Here is a 15,568-nt window from a genome sequence, read left to right on the forward strand (position 1 = left end):
GTGAGACCATGACAACAGATTTTCTTTTTTGGATGAACTACTCTTAATAGTTCTGAATGTCCAGATGTGTCTAAATACTTCTTTTGGGCCTCTTTTCTTGTATTTTTTAAACCCTTATTAAAGTATATTCCTTCCATCACTATAGACTCTGCATGTCACAGGAGAGTTTCATCTAAAGTGCTCTGGGTGAAACCAAACACAAATAACTTCTCAGTATCTATCATTCCTGCCCAGATGGCCTTTGAGGAGGTTTAAGAGGTGACTGTAAAACAAGTTCAAGGTTACCCCCTGCCCCGTCACTTAAAGCTAACCTAGTAAAGTTCATCACACATCTGTTAAAGGGGTCTTGGAGGCTGATATAGGACCTCATTGGTGTGTTTGAACTACTCCCCTTACTGCTGACCTGAAGTCTCTTGACTTTTGTCTTTGAGCTATAAATCTGCTGTTCTTACGCTTGATCCGTTCTCTTCTGATATACTGTGTCTGGCATCTTCACTCGGTGTGTTTCACCTTGAAGCACTGTTTGACAGGACATCGACTGATCCACTTCTGAGGATAGAAATTTACTGGCATCTCTTTGTTTCTGCACTATGTTGCCTCGCTTTCAGGTGGATGGATATCTGGTTTTGTTTTTAAGCTCTGGCGAGCCGCGTGTTCATTGTGCAGAGGGTATTGTGATTATGTCTTTTCTGATCGATGTCTTCTTTCACACATACCCCTGGCTAGGATCTCCTGCTCCTTGGGTGCGATGGTTCAAAAATGGCCTGGAGATCCATATGGAGCGATCGGAGCACGGTGTGTCTTTGGCTGAGAATGGCTCGCTGGTGATTGGCTCCGCTTCGGCCAGTCACAGTGGAGATTTTAAGTGTGTGGCCACTAATGAAGCAGGATCAGTGGAGAGGAAGACCAGGCTAAAGGTCAATGGTGAGACTTTTGCACCATTTCCACATGGCTAATAGCTTTACAATACATTTGAAATTAAATTCTATTTGGTCTAACATATAAAATGTTATAATCACTGAATTTTGGATTACAAATTATGAAACAATAATGTGTTAAATGTGTGCAAGTTTTCCAAATTTGTATTGGTGACTCTTAATTACCCTGTATAGTTCACATAGAGGTTAATAGGAATGGGTTTCTGGTTTGTGTTGTTTTAGAGTAGGCACTTACAGTACATTTTCATTGCTTGATTACATGCCTAATTAAATACAATCAAATTACTGTCAAGGATTAGTGCTGGATTGAATTATGCTGAATGATTTCTTTGTCTCACAAATCTAGTTCCACCAGAGATCCAAGAAGATGGGCAGCCTTTGAATCTGACGGTCACACTGAAGCAGCCCCTCACACTGGGATGTGATGCTTTCGGTATCCCAACCCCGACCATTACCTGGTCTAAAGACAACAGGCCTGTAGGTTAAGATCTCCTCATGCATGGTGATTTTTCAAAAAAAAAAATGTTATATGATAAATAATGTATAGTCACGCTATCATTATCGAAAAATAAAACCCAACAGGGTTATCAGGACCCCATCATAAAATGGATCCATTATCCAGATTATTACACAGCTGCTTGTCATCTATATATATATAATTATTATTATGTTATATATTTTAGTTTTTAAAACATGGAATATTAATTTTGATAGTGATGTGAAAGACACAAATCTAGTATGATGTATTAAAATGGTCAAATATATATTTTAATTGTCATTGTACAAAAATATTTGCAGAATGCCAAATAATCCAGAGAGCCATGTATTATTATTAAAATAAACAAATTTTATTTTATTTTATTTTGACTCTCGTCCAGTATAATGGTAACATAGTGTCACCTAGTGGCCATGAAATTCCACACAAATCTTGGCTGCTACTCTTGGAAATCAATTACCCGCTTTGTGCTTCTAGGTATTGGAGACTCCAGGGGTGTATCTGCAGAATGGAAAAAGACTTTTAAAGATTTACCGTGTTCAGCATGATCACGCTGGCCACTTTTCCTGCACTGCCCAGAACTCTGCTGGGGAAGCCAGGAGGGAGTATATTATTGAAGTACAAGGTGAAATATAGATACAAAAGCTGTGTCATTTAAAAAAACTAAAAAACTTGAGGTGTATGGAACAAAGCATAAATATTAGGCTTTGTTTTTATATTTAGCTTGTAACATCTGATACAAATTCCTTTAGTTTCTCATTTATATTTATATGTCCTGTGTGTACGTTTAGCTCCACCAGTAATTTCAGGTACCTCAGGAGTGCAGGAAATGACTGTCATGGCAGGGCAGGAAGTGGACATGCAGTGTAGAGTCAGTGGCCGCCCACTGCCTATAGTGGAATGGAGTCATGATGGAGAGTGAGTCAATGACACACACAGTTACATGCTGCTGTCTTCCAGCTTTTGTGCTCATGTGAGCTCTTCACAACCTTTCTCAGAATTTTATCCCCTAATGGAGACCCTCATGTGGAGTTTCTGGAGAAGGGGCAGGTTTTGAGGATCAAGACTGTCAAGCCGAGGGATCGTGGCCTATATCAGTGTATGGCCAGTAACAACGCTGGGACTCAGACACGGCAGTTCAGGCTGAATGTACAAGGTACAGTGGAAATCACAAGGAATTCTTATTCCAGCTCCTAATACTATGGTGCCCGGAAGAGGACATGGTGGGTTCACTTAGTTTTGTTGTGGCCACGAAATAATAATTTGTGGGAACTTGATAATACTGTATGTTGTGGCCATGAGATATTAATTTGTAGGAACGTCATATTAACTAATAGGAACGTCATATTATGTTGTGGCCACGAGATCATTTTAATGAGGTAACGACAGACTTATATTGTGGCCTCGAGATGTTATATTGACAAACCTGCATGACCATAGCAACCTAGGTTTATCAGAGATGTATTCACTATAATATTTTATTTTATTTACACTTTAAACTCGTGGGCGTGAGAAAAACATGACGTTCACTCAACATAAGAACTCGTGGCCACAAGAAATGGATGCCACTATATAATATGACGTTCCCACCAGTTAATATGATGTTCCCAAGAATTAATGTCTTGTGGCCACAAATATATCATGTTCCCACTAATTATTTCCTCGCCATGACAAAACTAAGTGAACCGACCATGTCTCTCACAGACACCATATATTACTGTTTCCTAAATTATGTAATTAATTCTAAGTCATATGTGTTTGACATTAAAAAAAGAAAAATAATTATAAATGTGATTCATATGGGAATCAGACTACACTGCTTGCGCTGTATTGTTTTGTTTCACTAATAATAACTGAATCAAAAGAATAATTTGTTCAAGAATCAAACTATACTGGTTGTGCTCTATAGTTTGGATTTACTAAATGAACAAAATTATTAGAGTCATTCATTCATGAGCCTGAACCACAAAACCAGTCATAAGTAGCACAGGTATATTTGTAGCTATAGCCAAAAATACATTGTATCGGTCAAAATTATAAATTTTTCTTTTATGCAAAAAATCATTAGGATATTAAGTAAAGATCATACTCCATGAAGTTATTTTGTTATTTTTCCACCGTAAATATATGCACAGTTTATTTTTGATAAGTAATATGTAATGCTAAGGCAATTTTCTCAATATTTTGTTTTTGAACCCTTGAATTCCAGATTTTCAAATAGTTATATCTCTGTCAAATATTGTCCTCCTAACCACACATCAATGAAAAGCTTATTTATTCAGCTTTCATATGATGTATAAATCTCAATTTAAAAAAATTGACCCTTATGGTTTTGTGGTCCAGGGTCAAATTTGGGAATCAAACTCTTCTAGTTACTGTATGTTTTTGATTCACTAAAAACTCATACGAGTTATGCATTCAAGACACCGACTACATTGGTTCTGTATGTATTTGATTTACTTAAGTGACATTTAGAATTTTGAACACCCAGGTTTTCTTCATCTTTACTTTCATCCAGTTCTTCTCCAATCTTTCTTCTCTGTCTTTCCACAGCTGCTCCCATGATTCGTGGTGCCGGTGAGAACTCAGAGGTGACTGTTGTTCTGGGCTTCCCTGCTGTCCTTCACTGTGAAGTTGAGGGGATCCCACTTCCCACTATCACCTGGCTAAAGGACAACCAGCCCATTGTGTCCAGCCCTCAGCTCACGTACACACAGGGTGGACAGTCTTTGCGTGTGGCTGCGGCCCGTGGTGAGGATGCAGGCGCTTACACCTGCCGAGCAACTAACCCAGCTGGAACAGCGCACAGACACCACACACTAAGAATTATGGGTAAGTATGCAAGCTAAAGACATTTACATGGCTAGAGGTGGTTTGTCTTTGTGAAAGATTAATACTGTGCCATTTCCTCAGTACCTCCACAGATTGAGGGGGATTCTACGACTCTCCGCTTTGGCAGAAGAGAAGAAAAAGTGAGAATTAATGGGACATTGACTTTGTCATGCCTGGCCAAAGGCTTTCCAGAGCCTGTCACACAATGGTTTAAAGATGGACAGGTCTGTATATCCGTTTTATGTCTCTCAGGTTCTTCCATAGTTATGTCTAGACATTGCTTTTTATGCAGTTGTTAATGAATAAACAAGAAGATAATATTGAGTCACTTACATTTTAAATACAGAGTGTGTATTTTTATTCCTCCAATTCCTTGGCTCTTTGAATCATGTTTTGAGGAGGAATGGATGAAACAGTAATATTCAAACCCTCTCTATTCACTCTGTTCCACAGCTGTTAAATGGGAATACACACACCGGTCTGAGAGTGAACAGTCACATGCTCCTCATCGAGAATGCCATGTTGTCTCACGAGGGCCAGTACACATGTGTGGTTACCAATTCTGCTGGAGAGGACAAGAGAGACTTCCACCTCATTATACAGGGTCAGTGCAAAGTCTACACACATTAACTTCAGTTGATATTAGTAGATATTAAAGATTGTTTCTTGAACTACCTCCTCAGTTCCTCCGATCTTTCACCGGGTAATAAATGGTGCTGCTGGTTTCTCACTGGGGGAGAGGGAAGATGAAGAGGATCCTGACGGCACTGAAGGGATGGTTGAACGACGCGAGGTGGTACTGGGACACTCCATCAGTCTGTCCTGCGAGAGCAATGCTATTCCTCCTCCTCGACTCAGCTGGTACAGACAAGGCAGGCAGCTTTCCAGCTCAGATGGAGTTGTGTTGTTACCTGGTGAGTTGTGTGAAATGTGCTTTTGATTCTCTTTAGTTATAGTAGTTCAAAACAAACAATGCCATCAGTTTTGAATTTAAAGATAAAACACTGGCATATGCAGTACAGTACATATACAGTACATTATTTTTTGTGTGTGTTTCTCTTCAGGAGGGAACGTCCTGCAGATCCCACGGGTTCAGCTTGAGGATGCTGGGAAATACACCTGCCAGGCTGTGAATGAAGCTGGAGAGGATAAAATGCACTATGACCTGGAGGTGTTGGGTAAGGAAGTACATCCAACAAGCAGATCTCTATGGCATTCAAATTAATATACTTTACTTAATAATGAGCATGACTAATCTGCATAAACATGACTAATTTTACATTTTTTACGCAGTTCCTCCTTTGCTTGATGGCCAGACTGATGAGTTCATGCAGGACGTGGATGCTGTGGTCAACTCGACTATATCACTGCGCTGTGATGTCACAGGAAACCCCACTCCATCTGTATCTTGGCTGAAGGATGGTCTGCCCCTCTACAGCGGCCCTCACCATCAGATATTAGAGGATGGGAAACTGTTGGAGGTGATGGTCATGAGCTCAGAAACAAGAGTTTTGACCCATTTCTCTCCTAATTAAACATACTATCTTTGATTTGTAGGTTAGCATTGATTTATATTACTAGGCTGATAGAAAGATTTTGATAATCTGAGAGAAAGAATGAAGTGCCTTGCCTTATATAACTCCTCTGTGTGTCTCTGTAGATACTGAATGTGCAAGTGTCAGATGCAGCCAGTTATCAGTGTGTGGCAGAGAATAAGGCTGGAGCTGTCGAGAGACTTTACAGCTTGTCTGTTCAAGGTACGAGCAGTCAACCAGGGTCCAACAATCATGGAAAACCAGGAAACATCAGGGAATTGTGTTTTTCAAAATGATTAAAAACTCCCTCAAAAACGGAAATTTCACTAATGATGTATAGTTATGTTCTCCTCTAAAATATTTCATAGTCTAAACTATGGTAATATGGGGGAAAAGAACATGCTCTTTCAAGCCATAGTAGTGTTTAATGTCAAATCATTTTTGAGTCTGTTCTTATTTCCAATGAAGAAGTGTTTTTTAAGCAGTGATTCACCATATTTGAATGATTTCTGAAGGATCATGTGACACTTATGACTGGAGTAATGATGCTAAAAATTCAGCTTTGCCATCACAAGAATAAACGACTTTTTAATATCTCTTACACTAATAAAAAAAGTTATTTTAAATTATAATATTTTTAAATTATATTATTGTTTTAAAGTTGTCAAATAATTGACATAGGAGCATAACTAATTTGCTATTTGTCTAATACACTGTTAATACAGTATGTATTTTTCTTAGTTCCACCAAGGATTGTGGGTCGCCGAGAGGAGGATATGAGTGTGGTGGAGGGTCACATGATCTCTCTGCTGTGTGATGTGCAGGCATACCCACCTGCTGACATCATCTGGACCAAAGATGGGCAGGTGCTGGAGTTCAGCACTGGCATCCACATACTGCCAGGTGATTTGCCATCTAAATATAACTCTCTGTATGTATCACTAATGCTTTGTGAAGTATGTATGCATGTACAGTATGTAATGTGCCATCACCTTGTTCAAAGGTGGTCAGATGCTGCAGCTTCCCAGGGCTGGACAGCAAGATGCTGGCCAGTATGTCTGTACAGCCACAAACTCAGCCGGACAAGACCAGAAGAGCATTGTCCTTACTGTCTACGGTTAGAAGACTATGGGAGTTTTTGTTAATTAATTGCTTCAGTTGATTAATATAGCAGATTAATTTTGTATTTTTTTATGATTTCTAGCCCTGCCTTCACTGGTGCCACGTCTTGAATCCGAGTCAGAGGTCATGACACCTCAGGTCGGGTCATCACTAATTCTGCGTTGTGAAGCCAATGGCACCCCTGAACCAGAGGTCACATGGTATCGTAATGGACTTCAGCTGGCTGCTGGAAATGGTTTGAGGATAGAGCGGCAGCAACTTGAGATAGTTGGGGTGCAGGTAAGAAAGATGTTCTATGGGAGGTTTGCAAATGCTCCCACATGTAGATAATTTGAAATGCATATGTTACATACTACTGTTCAGTTTGGGGGTCATAATTCTTTTAAGAAAATAGTAATTAGCAAGAAAGCATTAAATTGATAAAAAAGTGACTGTAATGACCACCAAATCTGCACATTAGAATGTTTTCTGATGGAATATGTGACACTGAGTAATGGCTGCTGAAAATGCAGCTGTGCTTTACAGAAATTAATTAAATGAAAATGAAAAAAAAAAGGTTCATTTTGTAATAATATTTGTACAATATTTTTTGATTAAATAAATGCCACCTGGGGAGGCATAACAAAAATAAACCGACCTCAGACTTTTGAACATTAGTTGTAAATGTATAAATAAGCAGTGTATTTCTGTTGGCATTGTTTACATGGTTTCTGACTTTCCCTAGGTGGCTGATGGCGGGGTGTACACCTGTAAAGTGTCCAACATTGCAGGTCAAGTAGATCGCACCTTTAGAGTAACAGTCCATGGTGAGTCCTAAAAACAGAGCGCAACTGAAACATTTAAACTTTTTAACAGTTACAGGTGCAGTAAGCGATTTTGCTATCTTTCACTTTTAGTGCCTCCCGTGATGGAGGGCCCTCTTCATGAGACCCTGACTCAAAACATGGGGTCACACATCACCCTCATCTGTGAGGCCTCTGGCATACCTGTACCCAACATTGCTTGGCTAAAAGACGGCTCTCCTATCGGTCAGTTAAATGCTGCATACCCTCAGAGTTTTTTTTTTGTGTGTGTGTGTGTTTTTTACTCATGTTTTTGCATTTTATTGTTTGTTCTTTTGTGTAGAGACCAGTTTGCAGTGGAACTGGTCAGCGAGAGGAAACCGACTGGAGTTAGGCCCTCTGCAGATCTCTCATGCCGGCACTTACACATGCATTGCTAAAAACAGTGAAGGCCAGACGCAGAAAGACTACTCACTTACTATATTTGGTAAAACTGCACGTAGCTCTAATCTCAACTACTCTCAGTCTTGTTTCTTGATTCAAACTTTGTGGAATTCACTAATTATTAACTCTAAAATAACCAAATGTATTTGGCTCCATCAGCGTCACCCACAATTCTAGATTCTGGCCACCCATCAGAAGTCAGTGCACCTGCTGGGGAGGAACTGACTCTTGAATGTCAGGTGATGGGTACACCTACTCCCAAAGTGAGCTGGCTGAAGAACGGAAAGACTCTTGAGAATGGAAATACAGAGCATATTGAGTAAGACTCTTGCACTGATTCAGTAATGTCTTTTTTACTACTACTATTACTACGACTACTAAATGTTTAATATAGTAATGTAATGTAATATAACATCATTAATATAATAGCACTTGTTTATTTTAGAACACACTGAAAATGTAAAAAAAAAAAAAAAAAATTAATCAGAGAGATTGTTCATGAAAAATAATTAAATTGTCCAATTCCTACACCTTTCAGTCTATTTGTTTTGCTTATAATAGTATTTGTAATTAATTTTACTAAAAAGTATTAAACTGTATAAAAAAATCACTAGTAGGACTTTTTGACCATACTGCATAATAAAGGCATATTTTATTTTTCTGCTTGGCGAAGAAAAGCTTGTTTATAGTTGCACGTTAACATATATACTGGTGTGTTACAGTATCTCTCCTGATGGGAGCACTCTAACACTTCTGAATATAAAGCCAGAAGACTCAGGAACATACACCTGCCTGGCTGTCAGCTCTGCTGGCCAAGAGAGCAAGATCTATACCTTGTTTGTACTAGGTGAGAGCAGCTTTCTTTCTATACTGTTTTAGCAAACATGATACAAATCTGTTAAATAATTGCCATGCTTTTTGCACTACAGTTCCTCCCTCCATGAGTGGGGAGACCAGCGTCCCCCGTGAGGTGCACACCACTCAGCACAGTGTAGTCACACTGGAGTGCAAAGCCACTGGGACTCCTCAACCTCAAATCAGCTGGCTGAGGGACGGTCATCCTTTACTCCTGTCACCCCGTCTCCGTCTGCTTTCTGCAGATACTGTTCTTAGGTCAGTGTTGAATGCACAACAGATTACAATTTCTAATATTATAGATATAATATAATATAGATTTGATTGACGGTGTCCTGTGTCCTTGTGTCTGAACAGGATTGCATCGGTACAGCTGTCTGATTCTGGCATCTACACGTGTGTGGCTCGTAGCAGAGCTGGATCAGCTGAACTCAACTTTGACCTCCGTGTGCAAGGTACAGCAGAACTTTTTAATTGATGAATTTCTGTAAACCAGAATCAGTTAACAAATAATATATGAAAATAGAAACAACAAACCTGCAGGTTTTAACCATCGCTGTTTCTCCCCCTCATCAGCTCCCCCTGCGGTTGAGCGTACAGAGCCGACTGAGCAGGTGGCCGTGGTCCAGGGCTCTTCGGTAACATTGACCTGTGAAGCCCGCGGTGTGCCTCCTCCAACTCTATCATGGCTAAAGGATGGCCAACCGCTTTCACTGCACCGTAATCTTCTGCTGGATGGACAGGAAACCCGCTTCCTGCTCTCTGATGTGGGTCCCAGTGATGGAGGCCTCTACAGCTGTGTGGCAAGCAACCAGGCAGGAAGCAGTACCAAGACTTTCAACCTGACCGTGCTAGGTATTTGCAATCGAAAGCAATGTAAACATGAGAACTAAAGAAATTTGAAAATGTTTTTTTTTTTTTTGATGCTCAGAAAATGAGTTTCTGAGCATCTTTTTTGCACATTTGCATTGGCTCGCAAATATTTTGTAATGGAAATCGATGCTTTTATGAGAGAATGTAAAGTTTGTTTGGGACACACAATGCTTTTGCATGAAAATGCAAATGTTTTGCAGGAGATCTCTTGAGTTTCTCAGGTAAGAGCAATACCTTTGCCAGAGTATTTCAGTTTAAAATGCAATACTTCCCCATTTCATATTGTATTTCCTCTAAGGGACATAGGAATGCATAGTATCTGATGTTAGTATTAAATCTGATGACGTATTTTTTCATATAAGAGCCCCCCAAGATCTCTGGCTCTTCATCCCCTGACGAGCAGCTGGTTGCAGTGGACAGTGTGCTGGAGCTGGAGTGTATCGCGACGGGTCTTCCCCCTCCAACCCTCAGCTGGCTGAAAGATGGGCGTCCACTACAGGACAGCATGGCAGTAATAGAGAGAGATGGGCAGCTTCTCAGAATCAACAAAGTTCAGGTGCTTATTCAAATGAAGCTTTTTGGCTTGTTTGAAATATATACCTAGACTCGCATTTGTTTGTGGTTTTGTGGTTATACCAGTATGTTTTGAAACAGGTGGAGGACGCAGGTCTGTATACCTGTATTGCTAGTAGCCCAGCAGGAGAGGATGGTAGAAACCATTGGGTTCGCATTCAGCGTGAGTATATGTGGGACAGTAAAGACTTTTCTAATGTTACAGACGATTTCTATTACAAATAAATGCAGTTGTTTTGAACTTTCTATTAATCATGATGAATGAAATTTCCACAAAAATAACAAGCAGCACAGCTGTTTTCAACATTGATAATAATAAGAAATGTTTCTTGAGCACCAAATTGACCCATTTATGAAGAATTAGATTACAGTAGATATGCTAAAATGTAGCTTTGCCATCACAGGAATAAATTACATTTTAAAATGTATAGTAAAATAGACAACTCTGGAAAAAAATGTCATCTGTCACCATGGACCATAAAACCAGTCCCAAGTCGCTAGGGTATATTTGTAGCAACAGCCAAAAAAATAAATAAAAAAATAATAATAATTCCTTGTATGGGTCAAAATTATAGATTTTTCTTTTATGCCAAAAATCATTAGGATATTAAGTAAAGATCATGTTCCATGAATATATTTTGTAAATTTCCTACCCTAAATATATCAAAACTTATTTTTTGATTATTAATATACATTGCTAAGAATTAATTTGGATACATTTAGAGGTGATTTTCTCAGTATTTAGATTTTTTGCACCCTCAGATTCCAGATATTCAAATAGTTGTATCTCGACCTAATATAGTCCGATCTTAATAAACCATACATCAATGGAAAGCGTATTTATTCAGCTTTCAGGGGATGTACACATCTCAATTTAAAAAAAAATATTGACACTTAAGACTGGTTTTGTGTTCCAGGGTCAAATATAAAGACCACAGTCATAACAGGTGAATCATTTGTCTGATCACTTTCAGTTCCACCCACTCTTCTCGGCTCTAATGACATCAGAACTGTATCAGTTCCAGCTAAAGGTCACTTGACACTGGAATGTCAGGCCGACAGTGACCCTCCACCAGAGATTGAGTGGTACAAGGATGATGTCAAACTACAGGCGAGTTGTTCAGGGTACTTTCTGGATGTATTTGTAACTTTCCATTCACATATCACAATCACATTATTCTGCCTTTCTGTCTCTCTCTCAGTTGGGAGGTCGAATTCAGTCCATTGCTGGTGGACAGTATTTGGAAATTCAAGATGTCCGGACCCAAGATAGCGGACAGTACAGCTGTGTGGTCGCCAACATTGCTGGCAGCACCAGTCTGTTCTTCACTGTAGAGATTCTCTGTAAGTTTGTGTCACTCACTCTCATGTTGTTTTAAACCTGTGTTACTTTCTTGCATGGAACTCCATATACACATAAGCATATACATTGCTGTTCAAAAGTTTGGGGTTGGTAAGTTTTTTGAAAGAAGCATCTCTCATACTCACCAAGAGTACATTTATTTGACAAAAAATCCAGCAAAATAAGAAAATATTGTTAAATATTACCATTTCAAATAGCAGTTTTCCATTTGAATATATTTTAAAATATCATTTATTGTTGTGGTGGAAAATCTGAATTGTCATTACTTCCAGTCTTCAGTCACATAATCATTAGGACATTATTCTAATTTGATGATTTTGATGCTCAAGAAACATTTCTAATTATTATGAATTAAAAAAAAAAAAACATTTTGCTACTTAATATTTGTATAGAAACTAAATTACAGGATTCTTTGATGAATAGGACATTTTTATAAAACAGAAATCTTTTGCTGTCACTTTTGATTAGTTTAATAGATCGAAAATAGAACAAAAGATTTGATAGAAAAAAAGGTAACACTTTATTTTAAGGTGTAATTTTTACACATTACATGTACTTACTATTATAATAACAATGAGTTATGCATAATTAAGCCAAATCCTAACCCTAACCATATAGTAAGTAGTAAATTAATATTACTCAATACTTAAATGTATAACTACACTGTAATAAGGGCATCTTAAATTAAAATGTAAGAAAAAAAAGTATACAAATTCATATTGACCTACGAATGTTTGAACTTTTATGACAGGTTTATGATAATGACAGATTACATTTCAAGATCCTATGCTTTCACTGTATGGGAAAGAGTCCTGCAGAGCAAAACATCTCTTTGTTTATGTTCCACAAAAGAAAGTCATTCCCACAAGTTTCATTTTTGGGGGGAGTGGTCATTTAATGCTAAACATGTTGTTGTTCATTCTCAATTAGTCAGTCTTCGGTTCGAAGGAAATAAACGGCTTATTGATTCTGTTCACTTAGTGCCGCCAGTCATCAGAGTGGGCAGTTCATTGATCATAGCACATGTCGATCAGGATGCAGTGTTGCCATGTGAGGTGGAGGGAGGGCCCTCCTCATCTGTCCTGTGGAGGAAAGATGGCGGTCCAGTCCCATTTCACCATGGCAGGTAAGTTTGAACCTCAAACAACCAAATAAACAGCCATTTTAATCCTGTACTGAATGTATAACTAAATTCAATCTCTGTCTGCTTAAAGATTCACCTTGCTATCAGAAGGCTCTTTGCGCATTGCGTCAGTGCAGCTGTCCGACACTGGGCGTTACTACTGCAGTGTATCAAATCAGGCTGGATCAGACCATCGCGGCATGGACCTTAAAGTCTATGGTACTGCAGAACACTTACACTTTCTATAGGTTGCACATAAAGACATTTCACCAACCCCCCCCAAAAGAGTTCAGACTAGTTGTAAGGGATTTTTTTTCTTTCCTATCCTCTTTTATCCTTTCAGTTGGGCCCTCGATCAGCCCTGGCCCCTTTAATGTGACGGTGGTCACAGGTCAGAGAGCAGTCTTGAGTTGTGAGAGCACTGGCATACCTGCTCCTCAGGTGAGCTGGAAAAGGAACGGCTCACCCCTCAATGTGGATCTCCAGTCTGGCGCTTACAGGTTTGAAGAGATATTTAAAATGCCAAAAGATTATAATCATTTAATATGTAATCTATACTGGTGTAATTTGTAAGAATATTTTACGATTAGTATTTTTACTTAATCTTATTATTTTTTGTTTTAAAGGTTAATGTCTTCTGGATCTCTGATCATTACCTCGCCGTCTTTTGAGGATGAGGGCTACTTTGAGTGCACAGTGACCAATGAGGTTGGAGAAGAGCGAAGGGTCATAGAGGTTATTCTGCAAGGTACTGTGTGACAGATTTGTGTATAATAGGAAATATAAAATACATATTCACACTCCTATACTATAGTCCAGAAACTGTTTGGAGGCTTCTGCCATATTTACAAATGTATTTTAATTTATAAAATATAAAAAAGATGCATTTATTATAATGAAAGGTAAAGTGTCCAAATGTTTTTTGGGGTAACTGTAGCATATTGTGAACTCATACTATGTGTGCATATTCATTATTATCTTTTTTTTTTTTTCTCAGTTCCTCCTGTAATTAAAGATGATGTCAGCAGTGTTACAGCTGTTAAAATGTCCCCTGTCGTGTTGCCATGTCATGCCACGGGCCGTCCAGAGCCTGTCATCAGCTGGAACAAGAACTGGATGCAGCTGGGCGCTCGAGGGGGCAGTTACCGTGTGCTGCCCACAGGTGAATCTAAGACAAATTTCCACCATAAGCTACACACTTCAGATATTACTGATATTCCTGAACCTATGCTGTGGTAGATGATTTCACTGTAGTTGTTTCATTGCGTTGTAGGTGCACTGGAGATCTTGGCTGCAACACCTAGTCATGCTGGCAAATATACCTGCTCTGCCCGCAATTCTGTTGGAGTGGCTTACAAACACGTTACACTTACTGTACAGGGTAAGATGTAATAGTGGTGTTATGTTGCTTGAAATAATCTTATGAATACTAAGCACATTTAGTATCTGCAATAAATAAAGTACATGGTTTGGGTTCTTAGAGCCTCCAGAGATCAGACCCATGGCAGAAGAAGTCCAGGTGGTGTTACATCACTCAGTGGTTCTACCCTGTGAAGTACAAGGATTCCCAAGACCCACCATTACATGGCAGAGAGAAGGTGTTCCTGTGGCGACAGGTTGGTTTGGTTGGTTCGGTTATTGAAATTGGATTTGTTACCAGTTTAAATGATAAAAAAGGAAATATTAATATTATAGATAATGTGTGACACAAGTGCTTATATTAGACTTTCTGATAAAAGATCTAGTATACAGTATATACTGTGGCTGTGAATATGTTTAGGTCATAGATTGACCGTACTCCCCAATGGAGCTTTGAAGTTTTCACGGGTCACTCTTGGAGATGCCGGAACATACCAGTGTTTAGCACAGAATGAAGCAGGAACCACTATGGGAAGAACCAACCTCATTTTACAAGGTATGCCATGTTTATATAAGGAAGTCAGCCTATACAGTATCTCAAACTAAAGGTTCAGTTGCATAATTATCTCACTGTTTCGGTGACAGTTCCTCCGGTGTTGTCTGTGCCTCGTCTGGAGTACACAGCAGTTCTTGGCCAGCCGGTCAGTCTGGAGTGTACTGCGGATGGTCAGCCAAAGCCAGAAGTGACGTGGCACAGGGAGCGTAGGCCTGTGGTGGAGGGCACACACCTGAGACTGTTCTCTAACGGCACACTTCACATCACTGCCACTCAACGCAGCGATGCAGGAATCTACACCTGCTCTGCCCGAAACAATGTTGGTAGAGCCAGCCATGACATCAGAGTAATTCTGCAAAGTGAGTTCCATTAATATCAAGAGAAGCATTGTTTAAAGGGTTCATCAGATGCCTATTTTCCACAAGTATAATATGATTCTTTAGGGTCTTAATGAAAAGTCTATAACATACTTCTCAATGGTAGTGTAAAACAACACTCTTTCAACCTGTCAAAAACAGCTCTGTTTACAGCAAGCCATTTTACATTTCTCTTTTAGTTGCTAATGAGCTCTGCTCACCCCGCCCCTCTCTTCCATGGGGTGATGTGCAGTTCACTCATTTCGCTGCGTTCACCGTAAAACTTGCTAACTAGAACATTATTAGGAAAGGCAATTTGCAAAACTCATAAAAATAAAAATAAAACTTCTTGAGGTGAAGC

General features: G+C 39.2%; 1 protein-coding gene across 1 annotated transcript in view; it reads left to right on the top strand.

The window, feature by feature from the left end:
* hmcn2 (hemicentin 2) overlaps nucleotides 1–15,568 on the top strand; it is a 79,441-nt gene that overhangs the window by 40,743 nt on the left and 23,130 nt on the right. Inside the window, exons 26-61 of the mRNA XM_052563856.1 lie at nucleotides 727–924; nucleotides 1,285–1,415; nucleotides 1,912–2,059; nucleotides 2,226–2,352; nucleotides 2,433–2,590; nucleotides 3,988–4,266; nucleotides 4,348–4,490; nucleotides 4,720–4,870; nucleotides 4,950–5,180; nucleotides 5,331–5,444; nucleotides 5,560–5,747; nucleotides 5,927–6,023; nucleotides 6,543–6,704; nucleotides 6,805–6,918; nucleotides 7,006–7,202; nucleotides 7,648–7,729; nucleotides 7,820–7,951; nucleotides 8,049–8,192; nucleotides 8,309–8,468; nucleotides 8,872–8,996; nucleotides 9,079–9,262; nucleotides 9,362–9,459; nucleotides 9,581–9,859; nucleotides 10,240–10,433; nucleotides 10,532–10,613; nucleotides 11,425–11,561; nucleotides 11,653–11,794; nucleotides 12,795–12,939; nucleotides 13,028–13,155; nucleotides 13,280–13,436; nucleotides 13,563–13,684; nucleotides 13,934–14,098; nucleotides 14,210–14,317; nucleotides 14,418–14,552; nucleotides 14,717–14,851; nucleotides 14,941–15,210. Coding sequence (XP_052419816.1) covers nucleotides 727–924; nucleotides 1,285–1,415; nucleotides 1,912–2,059; nucleotides 2,226–2,352; nucleotides 2,433–2,590; nucleotides 3,988–4,266; nucleotides 4,348–4,490; nucleotides 4,720–4,870; nucleotides 4,950–5,180; nucleotides 5,331–5,444; nucleotides 5,560–5,747; nucleotides 5,927–6,023; nucleotides 6,543–6,704; nucleotides 6,805–6,918; nucleotides 7,006–7,202; nucleotides 7,648–7,729; nucleotides 7,820–7,951; nucleotides 8,049–8,192; nucleotides 8,309–8,468; nucleotides 8,872–8,996; nucleotides 9,079–9,262; nucleotides 9,362–9,459; nucleotides 9,581–9,859; nucleotides 10,240–10,433; nucleotides 10,532–10,613; nucleotides 11,425–11,561; nucleotides 11,653–11,794; nucleotides 12,795–12,939; nucleotides 13,028–13,155; nucleotides 13,280–13,436; nucleotides 13,563–13,684; nucleotides 13,934–14,098; nucleotides 14,210–14,317; nucleotides 14,418–14,552; nucleotides 14,717–14,851; nucleotides 14,941–15,210 — 5,562 coding nt within the window. The remainder of the gene's footprint in view (nucleotides 1–726; nucleotides 925–1,284; nucleotides 1,416–1,911; nucleotides 2,060–2,225; nucleotides 2,353–2,432; nucleotides 2,591–3,987; nucleotides 4,267–4,347; nucleotides 4,491–4,719; nucleotides 4,871–4,949; nucleotides 5,181–5,330; nucleotides 5,445–5,559; nucleotides 5,748–5,926; nucleotides 6,024–6,542; nucleotides 6,705–6,804; nucleotides 6,919–7,005; nucleotides 7,203–7,647; nucleotides 7,730–7,819; nucleotides 7,952–8,048; nucleotides 8,193–8,308; nucleotides 8,469–8,871; nucleotides 8,997–9,078; nucleotides 9,263–9,361; nucleotides 9,460–9,580; nucleotides 9,860–10,239; nucleotides 10,434–10,531; nucleotides 10,614–11,424; nucleotides 11,562–11,652; nucleotides 11,795–12,794; nucleotides 12,940–13,027; nucleotides 13,156–13,279; nucleotides 13,437–13,562; nucleotides 13,685–13,933; nucleotides 14,099–14,209; nucleotides 14,318–14,417; nucleotides 14,553–14,716; nucleotides 14,852–14,940; nucleotides 15,211–15,568) is intronic.

Source organism: Carassius gibelio, chromosome B8 (genome assembly GCF_023724105.1).
Source record: "Carassius gibelio isolate Cgi1373 ecotype wild population from Czech Republic chromosome B8, carGib1.2-hapl.c, whole genome shotgun sequence".
In the NCBI taxonomy this organism is placed as follows: Eukaryota; Metazoa; Chordata; class Actinopteri; order Cypriniformes; family Cyprinidae; genus Carassius; species Carassius gibelio.